Source organism: Rhinoderma darwinii, chromosome 1 (assembly GCF_050947455.1).
Source record: "Rhinoderma darwinii isolate aRhiDar2 chromosome 1, aRhiDar2.hap1, whole genome shotgun sequence".
Lineage (NCBI taxonomy): Eukaryota > Metazoa > Chordata > Amphibia > Anura > Rhinodermatidae > Rhinoderma > Rhinoderma darwinii.
The window spans coordinates 205,087,256-205,112,648 of record NC_134687.1 but is presented as its reverse complement, the minus strand read 5'-3'; the positions used below and the strand labels follow the sequence as shown (position 1 = coordinate 205,112,648).

The 25,393-nt window shown below is 38.7% G+C and overlaps 1 protein-coding gene across 4 annotated transcripts in view; it reads left to right on the top strand.

Annotated features, from left to right (window-relative positions):
• The window catches only part of ARHGAP24 (Rho GTPase activating protein 24), a 923,793-nt gene that overhangs the window by 480,266 nt on the left and 418,134 nt on the right, over positions 1-25,393 (top strand). For all 4 annotated transcript variants that reach the window (XM_075861028.1, XM_075861020.1, XM_075861033.1 and 1 more), the window contains one exon: positions 5,857-6,056. In XM_075861028.1, coding sequence (XP_075717143.1) covers positions 5,857-6,056 — 200 coding nt within the window. The remainder of the gene's footprint in view (positions 1-5,856; positions 6,057-25,393) is intronic.

Genomic DNA, 25,393 nt, shown 5'->3' with positions numbered 1-25,393 from the left:
ATTTATAGCTGATAACAAACCACTTGGGGACAGAAGGGTGATTTCAACCTGTGTACTTAACCCTTTGTGATAAGCCTGTTTTGGGCCTTAATGTCCAATAGTTTTTTTAGTATTTTCATCATTGCATTTCAAAAGCAATTAGCTTTTTTATTTTTTCTTAGACATAGCCATGTGACGGCTTTTATTTGCTGGACACATTGTATTTTTTAATTTCACCATTTTGGGGTAGATACAATGTATTAATTGGCTTTTATTAACTTTTTTGGGAGGTAATAGAAAAAAGAACAGCAATTCCGCCATTCTTTTTTGCATCTAAAATTTACACCGTTATGTGCTATAAGTAACATAATAACTTTATTCTGTTGGTTGAAACCATTAAGGCGATATCAAACTTGCATATTTTTTTTTTCGATTTTACTACTTTTGCACAATAAAAAACACTTTAAAAAATTGTTTGTTTTTGTGTCGCCATATTCTTAGAGCCATAGCATTTTTCTTTTTTTGTATCGACAGCTTTATGAGGGCTTATTTTGTGTGGGGACAACTTGTAGTTTTATTGGCCCTATTTTAGGGTACATACAACTTTTTGATCGCTTTTTATTGGATTTTTTTTTTAAATGTAGGATAAACAGAAATTCTGGCATTATTTTTAATTATATTTTTCATGGCGTTCACTGTGTAGGTTATAGTTTGGGTCGTTATAGACATGGCGATAATAATTATTTTTTTCATAATAAAGCCCTTTTAGAAGAGGAAAAAACAGGTTTCTAATTGTTTTTACTTGGGATATTTCATTTTGTTATTATAAACATTATTGATCTATTTTTTTTCCATTTTTGTCTAACTATGGAACTTCACTATGCGATCTCTTGATTGTTTTTATAATACACTGCAATACTTCTGTATTTACCTGCAGTGGAAATGTAGTATTTAAATAAATGGACATCCATTAAATGCATGGACGTGCCAGATCAGGAGCTGCTCTTACAGAGCAGCTCTCTGTTTTGGCACATAGAGGAGGGGTCCCACATTGGGGACCCCCTCTATGACGTCCACATGCCATAACAGAGCATATGGACAGGTGTTGTGTTCCTTAAACAGCCCCTTTAAGTATCAGTGCTTTTCATTTATACCATGTTGAGATTTGTAATTTAACAAACTGTTCATAGCCATAAGCAACTAACCTTCTCATTACAGTTCAGTCTATTCATTTTTCCGCCAGCAAATTACAATTCAGAATTGCTCATAATATTCAGGTTTGCTTCAGCATAATTTGCTTTAGTAATAAAAATGAGAAAATATTATGTTGACAGAAGTTCAGAGATGAAATTTACTTCTAGGTAGTTCAGCGGTGCAGTAAACCTGACAAATAATGGAACATATTTAATACAGGTACAAAAATCAGAACACAGGTATATGGCCCCATGCACACGAACGTGTTTTTGCGGCCGCAATTCCCCCGAAAATCCACGGGAGAATTGCGGCCCCATTCTTTTCTATGGGGCCATGCACACGACCGTAGTTTTTGCGGTCCTTGCACGGCCCGGGAGCCCGGACCATGGCGGCCATGTGCATGTCCCGCGATTTGCGGGCAGCCTGCGGCTGACAGTCCGCAGCCGGCCGACCCGAAAATCACGGCCGTGCACACGGCTACGGTCGTGTGCATGAGGCCTAAGGCTTTCTTATAAGATATAAAACCCTGCTTGTTTTTAAAATAGAAAGTGTCCCCATTTTACAGAGAAAAACCAGAAGATTTACAAGAGAAAAAGGCCAAGTGGTCCATCCGGTCTGTCTTTTTAATTAACTTTATTTTTATTCAGCATTTTACTGTTGATGTTTTTACTACATTAGCAGAATCTATACAGTAAGTCCCAAATTTTAAGCATTCACTACTCTTTCAGTAAAATAAAATCATAAGACATAAAATGATATTAAAGGGGGCTTTACAAAAACACTATTAGGACATTCTTGGTTAATAAAGGGGATCCCCGTTAATAAACACCATTAATTAGCCCTAAAGAAACATAATTGCACTTAGGTCCATGCTGAGCACGAGTGGGTGATACAGATGTAGCCAAGTTTATCTTGACTATGATAACTTGCTGCAGCATGATATCACACAACAAAAGCCATTGAAAAAGTCAAGGTAAAGTTTCTTGACACTGTGTATTTAATGCGTTAAAAGTCAAGATAAACATGGCTACATCTGTACATCATTGTTTTAAAGTACTGCTGTATTGTCAGAATGGGTACTAAACATTAATATGCCGCGATTCCTCTGACGATTCACTGCAGCACACAATAAATGGTGAAGAAACGCGTAGGACTTTGTTAGGGTTAGACAGAGAGATTATTGATTTTTAGACAGCTTATTGTCAGACATCCAACTGGTGGCTCTTTTAGGTATAGATTTTCTACACAATAAATAGCTAGATAGCCCTATGGATACACTGTAGCCAGGGCCGATTCTAGCTTTTCTGCTGGCTGAGGCGAAAATTGAAATGACCGTTCTACATCACTTGCAGCCTCCTTCAACTCTTACGGATGTGCCGTTGCCTTGTACTCCCCTGGCAGCTATGAAGCTGGGCAGAGTACACCTCGCTGCAGGGTGCGTGCCCAAGTAGTACAAGGCAATGGCGCATCTGAGAAAGTTGGAGGAGACTGGTAGTGATGTATAATAGCCACGGGGTGTCAATTAAGCATGGAAAGGTGAATTTGGAGGAAGGACTTTGTGACTCTTCAGGATAGCGGCACCGCCCTATGACCCTTTAATGAGTAATTAGCATACAGTGTGCGCCATTTTAAAAGTTGATTTTATAGATTTTGCTGCATCTAAAAAAAAACATACAGGGGAATGTTTGGGAATATTGCCAGGTCATGTATTACTGCATGGTGGCGGTTCAAAGGGTTAAAACTACCTGACAGGTTCCCATTAATGAATTGAAAACAATTCCATCTGCCCTGCAATTTTTTATTCTAAATATATCCTATGTAATTACAGTTCCAGAACCAAGCCCTGACGTATATGGCTCCAGAACCAAGCTCAGTACATAAATACAGCACCAGAACAAAGCTCAGTACATATATACAGCACCACAACCAAGCTCAGTACATAAATACAACACCAGAACCAAGCTCAGTACATATATACAGAATCACAACCAAGCTCAGTAAATATATACAGCACCAGAACAAAGCTCAGTACATATATACAGCACCAGAACCAAAGTCAGTACATAAATACAGCACCAGAACAAATCTCAGTAAATAAATACAGCACCGGTACAAATACAGCTCAATTTAGTGCAACCCCAACCGTATAGGATTGTACCGCGTAAAACTACAGTTCCCAGTATGAACAATAGTAAGGATATGCTGGGAGTTGCTGTTTCATTAAAAAAGAATCATAACGCCCATATATATATATATATATATATATATATATATATATATATATATATATATATATATATATATATATATAAAAACAGAGAACACAGTGATGGCACCAGGACTTCAAGGTAGATGAAAGCAGGGTGCTACTGTGTTCTCTGTTTTTCTCTATTCTGAATTGGGGAATTGATTCATCCCCTGGTGATGAGCACATGGCCTGATTTTGGAAGTACTGGAGTGCTGTGTTCATCTATCTTTGGACTGTATTTATTTACATATATATATATATATATATATATATATATATATATATATATATATATATATATATATATATATATATATTCAAAAGTAGACAGCACTCCAATTCAATGTAGAATAAAAGTATCCTGTATTGCCCTTGTGCAACGTTTTGGCTCTGAGGCTGGAGCCTTTTTCAAGCATTATATATATATATATATATATATATATATATATACATATATATACATACACATACATACATACATACATACAGTGACTTCAGTACTGAAAAGGGGCAGAATAAAAATTTACACTAAGTGACTTCTCTTTCTCTTTTCTTCTCCATGCGGTCCAGACCTCTATGATGACTTCTCCCAGCCACAGCCCATTTCTGCAGTTTTCCACTCAGATATCTGCAGCAGTTTTCAAGCAGCTATCTTCTCTATTTTCAAACATTTCTGCACATATAAGCGAAAATAAAACTCTCATGGTGCCACACACTATGCCCATAAATATGATAGCGCCATACACTCCACCTCTAATTATAATAGCACCATACACTGTGTCCTGATTATAATAGCACCATACACTGTGTCACACAGTTCCCCCTGTAGATAGTGCCCTCCCATAGTGCCGCGTGTAGACTGTGCCCCACATAGAGCCCCCTGTAGATAGCGACCCATAAAGAGATGCTCATCTGACTGTAGCCTCCCATCTACTTATCATCATAATTTTCAATTTGTGGGGAGGACAGTGTAACAGTGTTACTTAAATATACACAACATATTAGTATTCTTTAAATCGTAATAATACTGATGAGTGGAAACCTAGTCGTTTAGCAAGGTGCCGACATTGGTCCCTGTTGTAACCCATATTGTTTGTTATTGACATATGTATTTCATAGAATGTTGTTTTGGCGTTAGTCACTTATATTGAATGTCAAATAGTTATTTTTAGTGAAGTACATAGTTTATTCTACTGCGAAAAAATACACGTTATGTTATTAGTCAGTAAAAGTGACATCACTGTTACTATTATTCCCCTGCTGTGTGCATGTGAGGTGCAGGGTTTGCAGCTGGGAAATGGTGTCTGAAGTGGTACAATGGTTCCTCTACCGCATAAGAGGATAACAGTACTAAAAAAATTGCATGTTAGGGGGCCTGTTACAAATTTTACTATGTGGCCCAGAGATTTTAAGTTTAGCCTCTGCATAATATTGTGTGTACGAGCCCTTTTACATGGGCATATCTGCTTAGTAAATAAGTGTGGATCAACAATATAGCATGTCGATTGGAGCTTGTTGGGGACGGGCGATCATTAATACAGTTGTTCATTTTGCATCTTGTATGCAGCACATCCGCTATTTGCACAGGGAGATGTTCTGCCGACAAGCGACCATTTTTATGGCTGCATAAAAGATACGATCAGCCAACGAACAAGCGTTTGCTCGTTTGTTGGCTGATCACTGGCCTGGGCAATGATCGTGAACGAGCAGTCGTACAAGCTTTCGTACCTGCTGCTAGCACTGAAAGGGATCTTATCTTTAAGATTTAAATAAACAATGAAATGTCCTTATTAACTAAAAGTAAAGGTATTTAGAAAAGTTATGGTCTGAACTAGAAAAAAAGAGAACAATAATATATAGCTCCTACTTGGGCATCATGAACAACAGTAAGCAAATAATCTAAAAACACGTCAAATATTTGGGTCTAAAATGACGTACCTTCGTGTGGGTCCTTGCATTATGTAATGTTCTCTTAAGGAATTAGGTCCCCTGGGAAGTATATGGGTTCACGTAATTGGTAAAATTTGAAGCTTTCACACTGTACTGTACTTGTGATAGACTGAAACGGTAGAAATAGTACATGACATGTCCATTCCGGCAGTATTTTCTTCAACAAAGAGGATTTGTAAAGGCAAAAGGTTGGCTGTATGCCAGACTACCTGACACATCCATGATTTGCTCCTTTCCTTTGTTTGCCTTTTACAGCTGTACCACACTTTAAAAAGTAGGTTAGCTCCCCGCTGACTGCCACAGGCATGGAGATAAGATTGAAGAATACAGTAGGAACCCTTGCAGTGCAACTTTTGTTGTCAGGGACTATTTATTTTACCTTTGTATGTCCACAGAGGAAACTATTTAGCTTTTTTTTTTTCCTCTAGAACAAAGATGATATGTATTTAATTTCTCTTTTCCCTTGTTTTTTTTTTTTTTAATAGAAAAGTCTATCAGTCTGATTATGGATGACTACAATGTCTCTGCAGAAAGCCCCCAAACTGGCCAAGGACGGCAGAACACAATTAAATGTGGATGGCTGCGGAAGCAAGGAGGTTTTGTAAAAACCTGGCACACGCGCTGGTTTGTTCTCAAGGGAGACCAGCTCTATTACTTCAAAGATGAAGATGAAATGAAACCTTTGGTAAGTAAATGAAACATAAAAGAACCAGTTAAAGAGATATTTAAAAACAGAGTCAGAGAAAAGGTGACTTATTATAACTTGTGTCATTTGAAACACCTTCCTACAGGTTGCTCAACCTGTGATATACCAGTTGTGGGTTGTGATTGTGGGATAGGTGTCATTTGGTAATATTACATTGTTATTAAAGGGAGTCTGTCACCACATTTTCACCACACAAACCACTAATACCGATATAAACGGCAGTACGATCACTTTTCAAGTATACCTATTTGCCCAAGTCAGCCCATTGTGGACCATAAAAAAGTGATTTTATTCCTCCGGGCGCCATATGCAAATGAGTACTGAAGAGTCCTGCCATCCAGGAAGTTTGCCTTGCACTTTACATGGTTTCTGCTTAGAATGCAAGACACTTCCTAGATTGCAAGACTCTTCAGTACTCATTTTAATATGGCGCCCGGAGGAATTAAAGCACTTTTTTATGGTTCACTATGGGGCTGACTTGGGCAACATTGGACTGTTTGAAAAATGATCGTCCTTTCCTATATAACGATATTAGCGTGATGACAGACTGACTTTAACTACAGATGATGACTTAATTGCATGTTCATATTCTATTAGTTCATTCATATTTGAAACAGCTATTTAGATTTGCATACCTCGCAACCGTCCCATTTTTGTGCTGGATTGTCCTACGAAAAAGAGTTTAAAAGCTTATGAAAATCCCAAAGTGAGTGTTTATGGAAAGTTTTGTAGGCATTACTGAGCTGAACAGGTGGGGCGTAAATGGGCAAATGGGAATTCAAATGTTGGGAGTATGGTTTTTTCCCATGTTTCTTATGCATCACAAGAGACATTAGGTCTCCTGTATGAAAAAGGTTTCAGAGCAGAAGTGGCCTTATTGCCTGGAGCAAGCAACCAGAATTCACCTTTCATATTGCCAGTGCAGTTAAAAAATTAGAACTCAACTCTAGTTGGTTGCCACTGGCAGCAACGAGACTTTCCTCTAAACAGTTCGGATACGCAAAGCTTAAATGAGTTCTTTGCAGAAACATCAGAATTACATTTGAGTTTTAATATTATTGGTTTGGTGGATGCATAAATGTTAAAATTCTTCAAGTATTTGGCTCTAAAAAATTTATTAAAAAAATTCTGCATGTTATAAAATGTGGGCCTCATTTATTAAAACTGGGGCAAACAAAAAGTGCAAGTGTCTCCCATAGCAACCAATAGGAATCCCGCTGTCATATTTCTATCTCAAATGTGAAATCGAAATTTATGATCTGATTGGTTGCTATGGACAACTCCTTCATCTTTTGCTTGCAGTAGTTTTCATATATGAGACTATACATGCTCTTTGTGTGAAAACAGTTTGGGGTATTATCACACCAACCAATCAAGTTAAAGAATACTTTCATCTTCAACTTTTATGACATATCCACAGGCCACCTCTTGATTTTAGTCTATGGGGAGCGCTACTTTTACGAATCAGCAAGCAGGGGTCTCGGGACCCCTTCTCCTCCCATAGATGAGGGTCCCAGGGGTCGGACCCCCACCTATCACGCATTTATGGCATGTCCTGTAGGTATGCCATAAATGTTAAAGATGAAGTTGTATTGTTTCTAGTACAGTCATAAAGTGAAAGCGGTGATCTAATTGGTTGCTAAGGGCAATATAGTAATTATTTTCAGTGATCCTTATTATAACTTGCATGTATGTCAAATATGAATATGTTTTCATTGCATATATGTGTATGTAAAGATTTTACTTCTAGAAAACCAATGATGTGATTAAAAAATGTGAAAAACTCTGTGTTTGTAATAAATGTATCCCTGGTTAGTTTACATGACAACTTATCTGAAGCACTAAAGGGTTTTACTCTGGGCGATTATCGGGCAGACAGGTGTTCATAGAGCGCTCGTTGCCGATAATTGCCCAGAGTAAACAGGGCAGCGATCAGCAGATGAACGAGCAAACGCTCGATCATCTGCTGATCGTATCGTTTTAAAAAAGTAAAATATTATCATTGTCGGCAGCACGTCTCCCTGTGTAAACAGGAAGACGCGCTGCCGACATGATAATAATGTATGAGGACGAGCGATCGGAGTAACGACCGCTCGACCCCATCAATAGCTCCATAGATCTCTCGTTGATCGGCGCTCGCTGCACCGACCTAGTTCCTATCTTATACTGTATACACAGCTGATACTATCGGTTCTAATGACCTGATATAAACTCATGAGAAAATTATTTTCAGTCTGGAATATGAATTAGCTCTGGCCTTGCAGCAGGCCTTAGGAACTTAAGGCAATGCCAGCTAGAAAGGTCATCTATATGGCCGCACTGTATGGCCTTCAGAGCAGACGAGCTGGGATTTGAAAGGCATCTTTTGTGTGGTTGAGCTGCAATTTCCAGCACTTGTTTTGCTGTTTCCAAGAAGCAATGTTACTTTGCAATTATTGAATAGCAGAGTAAGCTTAAGACTATTTTCACTTATGTCATGGGGGATGTTTCAGTTGGAGACTTAAGTGCATTTATATTCTCACTTTATTTTGTAAAACAATGGGTCTCATGTATCAGAAAAAAATGTTTCACACTAATCATAATTCATCCTTTATTTATATAATGCAGTTGAGAAAATGGGAGTTGATCACTGATTGGTTGCACTTTTTTAGACCGTTTTGATACGTGAAGAACAATATGCAGTATGTATTTTGCATAGAATACGATGCAAGGTTATTAGAGACATACAATGTTGATCAGTAGCTAAAATAGGTCAACTAGGATGTGGAACAAATTTTCAATTTAGATACTTCATTGCTCAGAATATGTGTCCTCAGATGACCAGAGAGTAATGGCTAAGCTTAGTATGTAATGCCCTGATAGTGGTATAGCTACCGAGGGTGCAGAAGTTTCAGTAGCTTCAAAGTCCTGGTGCCTGAGGAGACTCAATGGCTTTCTGCCACATAGGAGAACATAAAAGTATTATAAGGGCAATGCAACCATGTGATAACTGTAGCCAGAGCTATTACTATACAAATTAATACTTTACTTTACTTACAATTTAAGTGTGAAGTTACTACACAAAATGGCATGTGACAGTAAGAAGTGGCCATGTATACATGCTTTGCACTATGCCAAGGAGTTTCAAGCTGCGCCTTTGTTCCCTGGTCCGAATCTTAATTATTGCAGCCTCATACGTCATAGTTTTTAAAGTAGCAGAAATAAACACTATTAAACTCAATCTGATAGTCAAACTTTTTAAAACATATTCATACATTTTAAAATATAACATTTTATAATTGTACATAGTTTTCCAAAGACAATCTGCTTCATTTTTTTACAGCTGTAGTCCCTTAATTATCAGGATCGGTGAGGGTCCCAGCAGTCAGACCCCCACGATCAGAGAGTGGCAGCATATCCTAGCAATATTCCGTTACTTTCTGTGATAACCAATAACCCTTTAAGGCATATCACACATGCATTATTATCGGGAGTTTAATGTAATACGGCTACGCATTTTGACGCAGGACATGCGTCTTCATCAGGCCATGCAGTTACAGTACAAAAGGCATCTTACATACACCTGGTAAAATGCCACGAGCAGGAAAAAAAAAACAAGAACAAAAGGAGAACCCGCCAAACCGGCAGGTCAGAGATCACCTATGATGTCACAAGGTGTCATCGCGTGCAAAACACAAGGTCGAATACATCAGTTAAAAAACATAATGGTTATAAACAATGTTGTCAAATCTTAAAAAACGTAAGTAGCTTGTCAATTAGTACAAGTAACACGATAATAAAAAAGAAAATATAAAGATAAATTCTAAATCAAAGAACAAAACAGCATAGTCGCGTAAAAATCTGTAAAATCAGTAAAAATGAGCACTGGGATGTAAGATCAGCGGCAAAGTAATAAACAACAATCACTGTAATAAAAGTATATAGTAGTATTTAATAAGCAGTGTTTAGTCCATAATAATAAATGTATCAAAACTCACAATCCGGGGCTAAGCGTCTGCATTGCTGATCCACATCGGACTAAGGGAGATTAAAACACAGGTGGCGCTCAATAAGCGTCCCTAGCGTCATCCTAAGAAGATACGGAGGCCGTGGTGGGACAAAAAGGATGTGGGTCGCATGATATACGTTACGAGGTCTGCATATCATAAAAGAAAGAGGCTAAGATCGCGCTTGGCAGCACAAGGGATTGTGTAAGTATAATGTACTTCTATTATTCTTCTACTGTTTCCTTGGAATCCTTCCCTATTAAATGTTTTCTCAACTGTGGAAGCGAATATGTAATGTTGTGCTATTTTTTTACACGACTATGCTGTTTTGTTCTTTGATTTATAATTATTTTTATATTTTCTTTTTGATTATCATGTTATTTGTACTAATTGACACAGCTACTTTGGTTTTTAAGACAACATTGTTTATAACCGTTCTGTTTTTTTACCTGACGTATTCGTCCTTGTGTTTTGCAATGTGATGACCCATTGTGACGTCATAGGTGATCTCTGACCTTCCGATTTGATGGGTTTTCCTCTTGTTCTTGTTTTTATTTTGCTGTTCGTTGCATTTGACCAGGTGTATTTAAGATGTCCTTTGTACTGTAACTGTATGGCCTGATGAAGACGCATGTCCTGCGTCACAACAAGGTAGCTGTATTACATTAAACTCCCGATATTAATATATCGGACTACTCAATTGTTTAGCAGCACCATTTCGGGCCATATATATATATATATATATATATATATATACACATCCACTCATATATTTTTTTCTTTCCTACCCACCCTTTTCCTAAACCTTGTGGAACAAAACAATTTTTGTTGCCAGCATTTTTGGACCCCGGCTGCAGCTTTCCATGTGGATACCGTCAATGCTTTAAACCAGTGTTGTGCCAGTGCCTGCACAACTCCCCAAGGTGCGCATATTGCTCATCTTATTTCTATCATCTCCTCCTGGGTAATCTGCACCATGTGGCGGCGTGCTTTGTGTTTTTTTATCTTTTAGTTCTGTATATCACACATGCGAAAAAACAAGGAAAGTAATTGTTATAAGTAAGTTACGGTAAATACAGTTGCGTGCCATGACAAGAAATAACACAATTTCAAACAAACTACAAAGAATATTACTTTTCCCAAGTTATTTATACAGTGTGATGAAACGCTATGTACTGTATGTGATCTGTCATCATTCCAAGCATTCTTTTAGTGTGGATTACAGAAATGAGAACCTTTCCAAATCTAGCCAGGATTGAACAGGTGAATTCATTTTATTGGCAGTTGTGTTTGTTTGTGAATAAACACATCTATTTATTAATACATATAAGGAAAATGATATATGGAAGGGAAATAGTCAGGAGCCAAGTGACCTCAATGAGAATGTATATTATTAGTTATTAATGAACAGACTATTTCATTGCTGCGTATTGAAATAGATATTGGGGTAGATTTGACCCTTGATTTCAAGGATTGAATTGAAAAGATGGTTATAGCATGGGAAAAATGGGACAAGCCTTCACCTTTGTGTCATTTATGTTGGGCCCAGATTTCGTGGCCATGAATAGAAACCCATTTAAGTATCAAACTTTACAGAAACCTTATCTTCTCTTGTCAGGGTGAAATTCAAGAAACATGAACCTAAAGGTCCTATTACACGGGCCAATGTTCAGGCAAACAAGCGTTCATATCAACGCTCGTTCCCGATAATTGCGATCAGCTGAAGAATGAGCAAACGCTCGTTCATTAACCGATCTGCTCTTTTATGCTCTTAAAAATCATTGTTTTCGCCTGCACAATTCCCTTTGTAATGATGTACATAAGCAATCATTGCTCCTTGTGAAAGGAGCAAACGAGCGCCGATCAACGAGCTGCCTCGTTGATCGGCGCTCGTTTACACGGCCCATGTCGGGCCTTGTAATAGGACCCTAACATTTGGAACCTAACTTGATCTTATTTGTTTCCAGTAACTTGTCCTTGAAGATAAGCTGATTCTAGAAGTTCCTGATACTGGAAGCCTCAATCATTGGCTGCTACTAAACCCCCATAATCATCGGCTATTTACTGTTCAGTGAAGCAGTACAGCACCTCATTGGAATCATGGGGTGGCCCTCCAAAACAAAGAGTCATGCTTTGGCATTAGGATACTGGTTAATAGAGGGTCTACATTTTGTGCCACAAGCTATAGCCTTGGTTCCAGTACAATTATTAAAGATGTCTCTTATTTGCTAGTTTTCAAGAAAGCCTGTGTGGGAGACTATAACATGGTGTCGATTTCTTAGTTTTGACACTCATTTTGGCTCAGGGTTTCTTCCTTTCTATATACAGTCTAAAATAGTAACTACAGACAAAAAGTAAGACAAAAACGGCAATATAAAGATGTCTTAGTATTTATTGTTATGGTATTGAGAAATGTTTCATGATCTTATTTGCTGTTGAATGTTTTAGCCCTAGTCTTTTTCATAAATAATCCTATAATTTTAGTGCAGTCCAAGTATGATTGAAATAAATTTGAATCTGCACACGTCTGTATTATGGCTCTGTTTTGTACAGAGCCGTAATAGGGCTCCTGTATGGTACATGTGGCCTCGACTGTACCTCTGTAAGCCTCCAATTTTATATAGAAGCATACAGAGATTTTTTTTCTGTCTGACTTCAGAAAACATTGTGGCGGGCTCCATTGAATGGATGGAGATATTCCCTTCGGGATGCATTGTTGCTACTTGGGGAGAATAGCTCTAAACATATGATACCTGAAGGAGCCTGTACCCGAGCACACAGAGGTTGTACAGCTCCGTACTAGTGTGTCGTACAGCCTCTATGCACTGCTCTATAGGACACGTGCACACAGGTTTGCCTTGTATATGAGACATTATACTGTAAATACATAATATTAAAGGGGATCTATGCATAGGATCACTCAAACACATTTGCAATTACAGAATAACAGAGCACATGTCATGTTCATTTAGTAATATAAATTCTGGTAAAACTGATCTTAGGGACCACAGTTGCAACAGGGCTAATGTTTGCTAATGTCATATCTACATAAGCAGATATTAAGAACTTAGTCCATATAGTGAATTACAGCGTTGAATCTTTACAAGATCATAGAAATTTTAGTGTCACCCGCCAACTGCACCCTCTGTTGCTAAGCAGTGACCTGTTTGTGTCCAAGCTGCTTCTCAGAATTATTCCTTAGGAAGTTTGATAGACCCCTTGATTTTTTATTTTTTTTTACTGCAATTTCCCTTTAAATAATTTGATCAAATTGTTGATCTATTTCATTTTCTTCCTGTTGGAAATTTGTGGAATGCCTCCTGAGCATTCAAAATACATAGGAACTTTTCAATGATGCATTTATTTATTTTGTATAATTTAAAATGTTAAAGGAATAGTTGATAGTCCCGAGTGCATTGGCATTTTGAGTATTCAACACTATATAAGAGCAAAGGGAAAATTTAATCCATTCTCAAAATGGTCTATGTCAGCACTTAGAAGTCTAAGGAATGGATTTTCTGCTATCATTCTCAAGGTTTATGTTACCTTCTAGCTGCACAGATATATTTGCAATGCATGTACAGTAATGATTATCTACTACCTTGCCTTACTCTGGAGACTAGCGCAATGCTTGGAATATTTATCATAAAGACTTTCACAAATGATAATTTAATGAGAAAATGTAACCATTGTATATTAATAATTTAATAATAGGTTCAGTCATTATCACAGAACAAATATACAAATATACTTAAAGGGGTTGTCCACTACTGGACAACTGATGACCTATCCACCAGATAGGTCATCAGTACATGATCTGTGGGGGTCACCCGGACCCGGCACTGTTAAGCCTCAGCTGGATCCGAGCACCAGACGTACATGGCGAGCTGCCGTATTCAAGTGAATAGCAGCAGAGCTGCAGTTCGGCAGCATTGCCGCTATGCTGTGTATGGAGCCAACTGCTTCCGGCTCCCTACATAGCATAAAGGGCCATAACATCCAGTGCCCGGAGATAGCCGGAGCGGCTTAACATGCGAGGTCCCGGTGTCTGACCCGCACCGATGATATACCGGTGGATAGAACATCAGTTGTTTGGTACATGGGGCTTGTTGATCACCTCTTACATACCCCTCAAATATGGAGAACTTTCCAGAATTCTGCATGATTATTGGATAGCATTGCTATGATCAGTCCGGGTACTTGTATAAAGTACTTGTATAAAGGTTCGTGTGAGATCATCAGAAAGAATATTTCTTGAGGAGAAGCTTGGTTGGCTCATCACAATACCATGTGAGTTTTGCATCAGAGAGAACTCGTGATACCTCCATGTAAGTAAGACTTCACTAAATCAAATTTACATTTCATACACAAGGCGGGTATAATTTTTAAAGTTTTGAGAATAATTTTATTAAGTCAGTTTTCAAAATAAAATGGAAATACCTGTAGATTATGGTGGTGCTATATATGCATAGAAGGTGGGGTGCCAGTTAAATTTATCTACGCTATTACCTAAAAGTGAATTTAATTTAAGTTGTTTGAATATTGCTCAGTATTCAATTATCGAGACGTATTGGCAGGCACAGAAGCTATTTCAAATAAGAATTCATATTCCAGGTTCCTATCATTTAACATTGGACTTTAATCTAGTGGAAAATCCTTTGACCATTTTGTTGCCAGAAGGGGTTTAAAGGAAGAGAACATTTTGTGTGTCACATTTTATTAATTTATTTCTAATTTGAACCTATGGATCCTTGTTGGGATTACCGGTGTTCCAAGCAAATTTTGATTCACAAACAATGTAATAAAGGGAATTATTTGTTAACCACTTAGGACCCATTGCACTGAATTTGTCTAACACAAAAACTCTATAGAAGAGAAGAAGAGAGGCCTGAAGAATTGACAGTATTTCTTACAGTTTCTTTGGGCAACCTGTAAATAATGATCTCTATCTATGCAGCTTACCCTTAGAGTGGTATACATGGATCCAGCAGTGTAAACAAATACTGCCACCTCCCCAGCTATGGGTTGAGCCACAAATCTTTAATGTGATAATAATGTGAGGGCTTGTTTTTTGGCTAGAAGAGTTGTATTTTATGATGGCACCTGTTGTGGTACATGTCATTTAATTTATTGATTAATTTTTATTAACTTTTTTGGGGAATGGAAAAACAAAACCTGCAATTACGGTATTCTTTTACGCGATTTAAATTTTATGTAATTTGCCATGTGGTATTAATAACATATTAACTTTATTTCTGGGTAAGTACGATTATGGCGATACCAAATGTATGTTTTTTTTTTTATGTTTTACTACTTTTGTACAATAAAAACACTTTTCTTGAAGTATTTGTTTCTGTGTCGCCATATTCAAAGAGTCTTAACATTTTTATCCTTCCGTCGACATCGCTTTATGGGGCTTTTTTTTTGCGTGACAACCTGTAGTGTTTATTAGTAGATGTATAGAAGAAGACAATGTCCAGCACTGGATCCCATAAAATTAAAAACTCTTTTTCATCACTTTAAAACAAAGTAGAAACAATCCCGGGAAGGACACTTACGCTTTTCAAAACAAAGGTTCTTAGTTATAGTTTTTATTCGTATCATTTTAAGGTACATATGACTTTTTGATCGTTTTTTATTGCATTTTCTGGAAGGCGGGATGAACAGAAAACAGCAATTCTGGCAGTTGTTTAAAAAAAATTATTTTGACGCCTTTCGCTGTGCGGATTAAACACATGATATTTTTGTAGATCAGGTCAGTATAGATGCGGCAGAACCAATTATATGTACGTTTTTCGTTTTTTTGAGGTTTCAGGGTAAAAATGGGTTTTTCATTTTCTTATTACAAACTTTATGTATTTTTTATGATTTATGTTTTTTTTTAGTCCCAATATGGGACTTCACTGTGCAATCGTTTGATCGATTTTATAATACTCTACAGTACTTCAGCCTGCCCCACTAGGCTCACTAGCTACATCCCAGGTAAAGAATATGATGAATAAAATTAAAAATGCATCAAAGTATTACTATTTCTTACATTGCTGTTTAACAGCCAGCCTAGCATAGTTTTAGTAGATGAGCTGGAATTAATTATGGGTTTTAAAGCAGACGCCTATTACTGTCTATTATAGTTTATGAATGTCTAACATCTTTATTGTGTTAATCAAAAGCAAGAAATTCATTTAGTGGAAGGATGCTTACCAATTGCTGTACAGGTAAAAGATACCCATATGTGGCATGGCAGACATTATATCAGTGTTATTAAAAAATTGCTGCAACAGGCTTGTAAATGTTTGCAGGGAAAAGGTACGTTTACCATTAAAATGTTTACAAGTATTAACAATTTATCAACTTTTTATTAAAAAGAAGCAGCTATTTCCTTTTTAATTTTTTATTATTCGACTTCAGTGGTATATATATCTGATAGGCGCTTCGTTATTAGTGTATAAGTTTAAAGCAACACTCCAGAAAAAACGGATACACTAGGGCAGATTTATTAATACTGTCTTACAAAGTGTAAAATTAGACCAGACTGGCAGAAACTGCGCCAAATTAATCTTAAACCTTGTAAATGTCTCCTACTGTGTGGCTGGTGCAAGATATAAAGGGACAATGCGTTATCTCTAGTTTTGGTGTTCTTTTAAAGTTTGAGCCTTGCGCCAATCCCTCAGGCCCTGTAGTAGGCATGACACAGTGTATCAGTTTTTCCTGGAGTGTTGCTAGAATTAATAAAAAAAATATTATAAAAGTAACACTATGTAAGGCCCTGTTCACATCACGTTATTTTCCTTCCATCTGAGGTATACGTCGGGAGGAATCTCAACGTATACCTCCGACTGAAGGCACCAACGTATCCTACTGTATAGGCATACAGTGGGATACGTCGGCTAAACTCCCCGGGCACAGCGCTACTTTAAGCGCTGAGCCCGGGGAAGCCCCTGATGTCAATGTCTATATATGGACAGTGATGTCAGGGACTTTGAACTATGGAGTCCCCAGCCTGAGCATCGCAAGCTGTCACTGACCAAATGTCGGGAGCAGTGCTGAAGTCCTGAGCAAAGCGCTAGCTGATGCTCTGCTCGGGGACTCCAGCAATAGGCAGTGTGACAGCCCCTTGCGTTTATGCCATTGATAACACGCAAACACAAACAGCACAGGAAGCAAGCCCTCAGTCACATGGGGCCGTGTCGGCGCGTCTTCATTATTAGAAAAGCGACAGGACTTCCGGGAACAGTTCACCGGGTTTGAACGACACCATTTAATACCGAAGTTTCAATTAAAATATATTAGTAAGTGACTTCTTTTTACATAAAAATATGATTGCAAAGCAATTTTTTAAATTTTTGGTCCTCGGATAACCCCTATTTTTATTAAGGTTATGAAAATATAACAAAGGTTACAATAGAAGGTGATGACAAAATTAATGTGTTGCACAATACTATTTGACGCGCAAGAGCCACGCAGATATTTCTCTTATGTAATGCAGATGTTCTAAACTACACACAGTTTGGTTAAATGTTTTATGAATAATGAGGGAACTTTATGGTAGAGAATTTGAAAATTGTGAATTTAGGTGATAAATGAGCATTAGAAATAGGGATGGTTCTATAAAAAAGTTGTTATGGCTAGACTCCTAATAGCCAGGAATTAGATGGTGGATAAACTCCCAAGTGTTGCCCAATCTTAGTTGGACAAGATAAGGATGTACGAAAACTGTGGTATAAAAAGTGAGGTGGTTAATAAATTTAGTCAAATATGAAATCCATGGAAGATTTATTTGGAGGAGTGTAAACTTTTTTTTTCTCTCCTTTCTCCCCACTTGCCACATCTCCGCATCTTGGGCTAGGGGAGGGGTAGAGGGATAAGATGTACATATTATTGTTTGTGGATTTATTTTTCCTTTTTTATTTTATATTTATGTATTGTGGGTATTTATATATTTTGTAGAATTTGCAATGAAAAAAAAAGACCTTTTTAGTCAAAATTGGAAAAGACAAACTGAAACTCAGATGCAGATTTTGCCCTGCCTGCACTTTATTTGCCGCGTTTTTTTGCGCCGTTTGTCGGCCGTGTCTGGGAAATCAGAGACGGAATATATGTTTTAGATATCTATAGTATCTATGTATTTTGAGAAGTTTCACTATGTTGTTACAGAAGTTCTGTATGGGTTCTTTTAGTTTTAAACCTTTCCCGCCACAGCCATTTTTCGGATTTTCATCTTAATTTTTTCCTCCCCACCTTCCAAAAGCCATAACTTTTTAATTTTTCCGTCAAAATAGCTGTATGAGGGCTTTATTTTTACGGGACGAGCTGTAGTTCTTCAGGGCACCATTTATTGTACTATAAAATGTACTAGGAAACAGGGAAACAATTATCTGTGGGGTGGAATATGAAAAAAACCAGCGATTCCTCCATAGTTTTTTGCGCTTTGTTTTTAGGGCGCACACCGTGTAATTAAAATGACATGTTATCTTTTTTTCTGCGCGTCAACATGATTGCGGCAATACCAAATTTATATCTTTTTTTACAATATTTTACTACTTTTACAAGGAGAAATCTAATTGTAAAAAATAAAATGTATTATGTGTTGCTACATTGACAGGCATAACTTTTTTATTTTTCCATCGATCGAGCGGCATGAGGGCTGTGTTTTTGTGGGATGATCTGTCGTTTTTAATGGTATAATTTTGGCGTACATGCAAATTTTTGACCACTTTCCATTAATTTTTTTGTGGGAGATGAGGTGACCAAAAACAGCGATTCTGGCAGTTTACTTTTTATTTACGAAGTTTACCGTGCGTGCGTGTTCAATAATGTCATATTGTAATAGTTTAGACTATTACGGACACGGCGATACCAATTATGTTTATTATTTTTCTTTTTACAATGCTTTAGGGGGAAAATGGATCCATTAAACGTAATGCATAACTGATACAAACTGTAAAGGGTTTGCCTGACACAGGTTCTGTGTTGACGCCCGGGGTTAATCAGCCTTCATCAGCTCCAAGGTCTGCTAGAGTGACGCGATCTGTTACCACTCAGGCTGGCAGGCTGAGGAGAGGGAGAACCTATCACAGCCTGGCCTGACGATTCTAGCTCCCGCCCTTGGTCTATTTATACCCTCACTTGCAGCATGCTCCTTGCCTGTGATTGTCTGGTTTTCTGGCTCTGCGATTCCCGCTATTTACCTGATTGACCGCTGTTACTTATTGACCCTGGCTTTACTGACTATTCTCCTGATCTGATTTTGCTACTACGTACTCTCCTGGTTTGACTCGGCTCGTTCACTACTGCCCGTTGCTCACGGTGTTTCCGTGGGCAACTGCCCCACTTCCCCCTTTGCTTCTGTGTGCCCTTGTCTTGTGTTGTCTGTCTTGCACTTATTGAGCGTAGGGACTGTCGCCCAGTTGTACGCCGTCACTTAGGACAGGCCGTGCAAGTAGGTAGGGACTGAGTTGCGGGTAGATTAGGGCTCACCTGTCCGTCTCATTACCCCGATTCGTTACACAAACAGATGACATATCAGTTTGTATCCGTCATCCATTGACTTCACTGTTTCCAATAACGGAAAGCTCATTTCCATCAGGTTTCCATCATTTTTGATGGAAACAATAGAGCAGCATGTTACGGTATTTCTTCTGTCAAAAGATGGGAAACCAGACGAAACAGAGCCTAACTGAGCACAACTGATGCAAAAATAAAACCCTTTGAAATCAATGGTTTTTTTGACAGAAACGTTTACTTCCATTCTTGTGGTCCTCTGACGGATACGCTAGAACGGAAGCCACAACGCAGACGTGAACGCAGTCTAACACTTCAGAAAGAGATATTCACTGATATTTGTCTTCAGTTGGTGGCTAACCTAGGTGTAAGAGAAATCCTCTCCACATGCACTGATGTTCTGTAAGCTTGTACTTAAACACAGCAACCAATAAGATCACATAGTACTGCAGTTTAAAGCATGGGGGAGGACTAGAGAGGCAGAGGCAGGAGGTGTGTTTCAAACCACCTTTAGACTTCCATTACAGCTTATGCTACCATGTGTGTTCATACAGGCTCCATGTAAACAGCTCTGCCATGTACATGCAGCCTTCGGTAATAAATTAAACTCATGTGACCGCTGCAGCCAATCAGAGAGCTCAGCGGTGACTAATCGTATTTCTGCCATAATGACAGAAATGCAACACATGACTGCTGAGTACTCTGATTGGCTGCAGCGGTCACATGCTACGTGTATGTAAACAATCACCGGCAGTGCCGCTGGAGCATCAGAGCTGGATGACCGGGGCAAAGGATAGTTGAGTACTGCTTCTTTTATTAATTCAATGTCATTAGTCAATTTATGAGTTTGTCATTGTATCAGAGCTGAGTTTGATAGGTATGCATACTGAGTTACCTTAGTGAGAAACAGTTCAATGAAAAACTATATATAATGCAATGTTTCTTAGCTGAAAATGTATCAGTGATGTACTGAATGAGTAAAAAGTTATTGCAGATTTACCCCTGGAGGGAGGGGAAATTAATTAAAGCACATTTGGCACCTCTAATAGATTTTCAGCTGAGTAGCCGAGTTTATTCACACTTCGAAATTCCCATAATACCTGCTTTGAAATGTCCTTTAGTTTAATCATGACAAGTATGGTTATAAGGGAATGGTGTCTGCACTTAAACTGCCTATCTCGTTCAATGAGGATCTGTTTAGAAGACGGGCACACTATGTTAGCAAATAATTACTACATTATGCAAGTAAAAATGTTCCTTATAAAATTGTCATGTAATGATTAATTAATTCTATTCTTCTAGAAAAACCACTCTATTATGTGAACTGAGTTATGATTAATGACTTACAGGATTTAGGAGTTGCCTGGGACTGTTAATTGATGGCCTATCCTTAGGACCGACCTATGGAAATGAAGGGGTCGCCACACTCGCTGGAGTACCAGGGCCCCATCATTGTTTATCCAGGCACAGCGCCTTACATATGCTAGTGGCTGTACGTGGTACTGCAGCTCAGCCCGGCTCATCCTTGTTCACTTAAAAAGGTGGACATTCACTTTAAGGGTAAATTCACACAGGGCGGATACGCTGCATTAAAGCACACAGCGTATCTGCCCTGTACGGCGCAGTGAATTCCACCGACAAAGCGCACCGAATTGTGGTGCAGTATTTAGACCTGAAAGTCCGCTGCGGAAAACTGCACCTAAAAAAAAAAAAGATTTATAGTTACGTAGCCATGGTGACGGGTCCCTCCGCCGTCCTTCAGCCCGGCCTCCTGGGATGACGTTTAATCACATGTGACCCCTGCAGCCTGTGATTGACTGCAGCAGTCACATGGGATGAAACGTCACCCCAGAAGGCCAGCTTGACAAAGAAACCCAGAATTCTGGTTAAGTATAAGATTTTTTTTCTGAGTTGCGTTTTTTGCGGCAGAATTTCTGCTTTTCTGCAGAAAAAAAGCGCAACTTCTGCTATTTGTTGCGAGTATTACCTCCCCATTGAATTCAATGCGGAAAACTCGCAACAAATAAGCAGCGTTTACGTAACTACAATTGACATGCTGCGGATTAAAAAAACGCACCACAGGTCATATTCTGAGTGTTTTTTCCACTCAGCATTTACGCAGCTTGTGGATGAGATTTGTTCAAATCTCATCCACTCTGCTGCTACTGTATTATGCTGCAGATTTTTCACACCAAATTCTGTTGCGGATAATCCACAGTCCTTACGCTACGTGTGAAATTACCCCATTGTTAGAGCTGGCTTATAGAACTTATTAGTGATTGCTATTGGTATAAGACAACAACCCATCAAAAGATGTAGGACATCATACCTTGCTATTCTTCTTGCTAAATATAATTCCCCCAGCCTAGTGAAGACTGGAAATTTAGATGCATGAGTATTCATTGAGTAGTGGGTAGTTGTGTGAACACCGTCATAACTTTTGAACAGCTCGAGGTAGAGGGTTGAAATTTGGTGGGATTTAATGGGGTCATAAAATCTACAAGTTAACGCCCAAAAAAACCACCCCCACTCCCTTGGGGGCGGTTGGGTGGGTGGGTGCAGAAAAATCTTAAATGGCACGGGGGATCGAGTGCTGGGCTCATTTGAAAGCTCTTTTCAATACGAAAACAATGGCGCAATCTATTTTGAGATAGGATTTTTTTTCCGCTGAGATATTTAACTTTAAAGTTATGATCTTCATTATTGGCTACCGCCGGTGTTAGCATTACCCAAAATGCTGGAAATAGATCACTCTGTGTGTAGTGAATCTACACCGTGTTCCAAATTATTATGCACATTGGATTTAAGTGTCATAAACATTTAATTATTAGTTTTTCAATGAAACTCATGGATGGTATTGTGTCTTAGGACTCTTTGGATCATTGTAATCAATCTCAGACACCTGTGATAATTAGTTTTCCAGGTGTGCCCAATCAAAAGAAAACTACTTAAGAAGGACGTTCCACATTATAAAGCAGGCCACAGGTTTCAAGCAATATGGGAAAGAAAAAGGATCTCTCTGCTGCCGAAAAGCGTGAAATAGTGCAATACCTTGGACAAGGTATGAAAATATTGGATATTTCAAGAAAACTTAGGCGTGATCATCGTACTGTGAAAAGATTTGTGGCTGATTCAGAGCACAGACGGGTTCATTCAGATAAAGGCATAATGCGGAAGGTTTCTGCTAGACAAATTAATAGGATTAGGAGACCAGCTGCTAAAATGGCATTGCAAAGCAGCAAACAGGTATTTGAAGCCGCTGGTGCCTCTGGAGTCCCGCGAACCTCAAGGTATAGGATCCTCCAGAGGTTTGCAAGTGTGCATAAAGCTATTATTCGGCCACCCCTAAACAATGCTCACAAGCAGAAAAGGTTGCAGTGGGCTCAGAAATACATGAAGACTAATTTTCAAACCGTGTTGTTTACTGATGAGTGCCGTGCAACCCTGGATGGTCCAGATGGATGGAGTAGTGGATGGTTGGTGAATGGCCACCATGTCCCAACAAGGCTGCGACGTCAGCAAGGAGATGGCGGAGACATGTTTCGGGCTGGAATCATGGAGAGAGAGCTGGTAGGCCCCTTTAGGGTCCCTGACGGTGTGAAAATGACCTCTGCAAAATACGTCGAGTTTATGACTGACCACTTTCTTCCGTGGTACAAAAAGGAGAACCGTGCAAAATTATCTTCATGCATGACAATGCACCATCTCATGCTGCAAAGAATACCTCTGTGTCATTGGCTGCTATGGGCATAAAAGGAGAGAAACTCATGGTGTGGCCCCCATGTTCCCCTGACCTCAACCCTATTGTGAACCTTTGGAGCATCCTCAAGCAAAATATCTATGAGGGTGGGAGGCAGTTCACATCAAAACAGAAGCTAGGGGAGGCTATTCTGACATCCTGCAAAGATATTTAAGCAGAAACTGTCCAAATACTCACAAATTCAATGGATGCAAGAATTGTGAAGGTGATATCAAAGACGGGGTCCTATGTTAACATGTAACTTGGCCTGTTAAGTTTTTTTGGATTGAAAGAGCTTTTGATTTCTGTAAACCATTTTAGTTCTCTTTACAACCTATAATATAAAATGTTTTGATCTCTGTTGTGCATAATAATGTGAAACAGTGCATTTTGAGTTTTTTACTTCTAAAAAAAACCTGTTATCATTAGGAGATTTGTTCAATAAAATTTGCATTATACTCCAACGGTTGATGGCTTGAAGATTATACTGACTGTCATTTGCATAGACTATTTAGGAAAATCAGCGAAAAATAACATTTGCATAATAATTTGTAACGCGGTGTATATAATATATGAGTTTCACTTTTTGAATTGAAGTACTGAAATAAATTAACTTTTTGATGATATTCTAATTCATTGAGAGGGACTAGTGTGTGTGTGTGTGTGTGTATATATATATATATATATATATATATATATATATATTTGTATCTGAATTGCATTCTTGGTAAATCTTGGCAGATCTATTTTTTCTTCATGCACTTAGGGTATGTTCACAAGGCTTATTTTCGACCGTTTTTTCGGGCCGAAAACGGCCGATTAATCGGAAACAGAACACCTCCAAACATCTGCCCATGGATTTCAATGGGAAAAACGGCGTTCTGTTCCAACGGGGCGTTTTTCTAATTGGCCGCGTAAAAAAACACCCGCGAAAAAGAAGTGCATGTCACTTCTTGAGCTGTTTTTGGAGTCGTTTTTCATTGACTCCGTAGAAAAACAGCTCCAAAAATGGCCGTAAAAAACGCTGCGAAAACGCGAGTTGCTAAAAAAAACGGCTAAAACTCAGGAGCTGGTTTCCCTTCAAATCAGCCGTTTTTTATTAAGTGTGTGAACATACCCTTTCACTTCACTTTGTTATATCGCTTTTAGTCAGGGCCGGCCTTAGGGGTGTGCGAGGGCACAGGGTGCTGCACCCTCCCAACCTGTAGGGGGAGCCACTGTGCTTTGCCTCTGCCCTTAGTTACACACAAGGAGTAAACAGGAGCCAAGGAAATAACAGAGGAGGAAGCTCCACCCACAGCCCATCCTGCAAGAAACCTGTGATCCTGTGCAGCAAGGAGAGATGGTAAGTGTCTATGTGTGTATATATATCTCCATGTTTGTATGTGTATATGTTCCAGTGTGTGAGTGTGTGTGTGTGTGTGTGCGTCTAAATATGTGTCTGCATGTGTGTATGTCTCTTTGTAAGTGTGTGTTCAATATTAAAGTAGAACAGATAAAATGAAGATATCTGTGCTGCCCCCTATCTACTGTGCTGCCCCTATATACTATGCTTCCCCCTATATACTATGCTGCCCTTAGGGAAACACCACATTTTCATATATGGTTATCTATAAAACGTTAACCAATCCATGGCAATTGTATTTTAAAGGGTAACTAAATGTTCGACAAACTTCTGACATGTCATAGTGACATGTCAGAAGTTTTGATTGGTGGGGGTCCGAGCACTGAGACCCCACCAATCGCTAAAACGAAACAGCAGAAGTGCTCGTGTGAGCGCTCAGCCGCTTTGTTTCTGTTAGGGTTTTTCCGGAAATCAATGTATCGGAGTACGGACTCAATAGAAAGTCTATGAGCCCATACTCCGATACCTCTGCTTTCCCAAAAAAGCGAAACAGAAACTAAGTGGCTGATCGCTCACATGAGAGCTTCTGCAGCTTTGTTTTAGTGATTGGTGGGGGTCTCAGTACTCGGGCCCCCACCAATCAAGACTTCTGACATATCACTATGACATGTCAGAAGTTTGTTGAACGTTTAGTTACCCTTTAAAGTGTATCTCCAGATTGGAGGTGCACAGGATGATTGATATC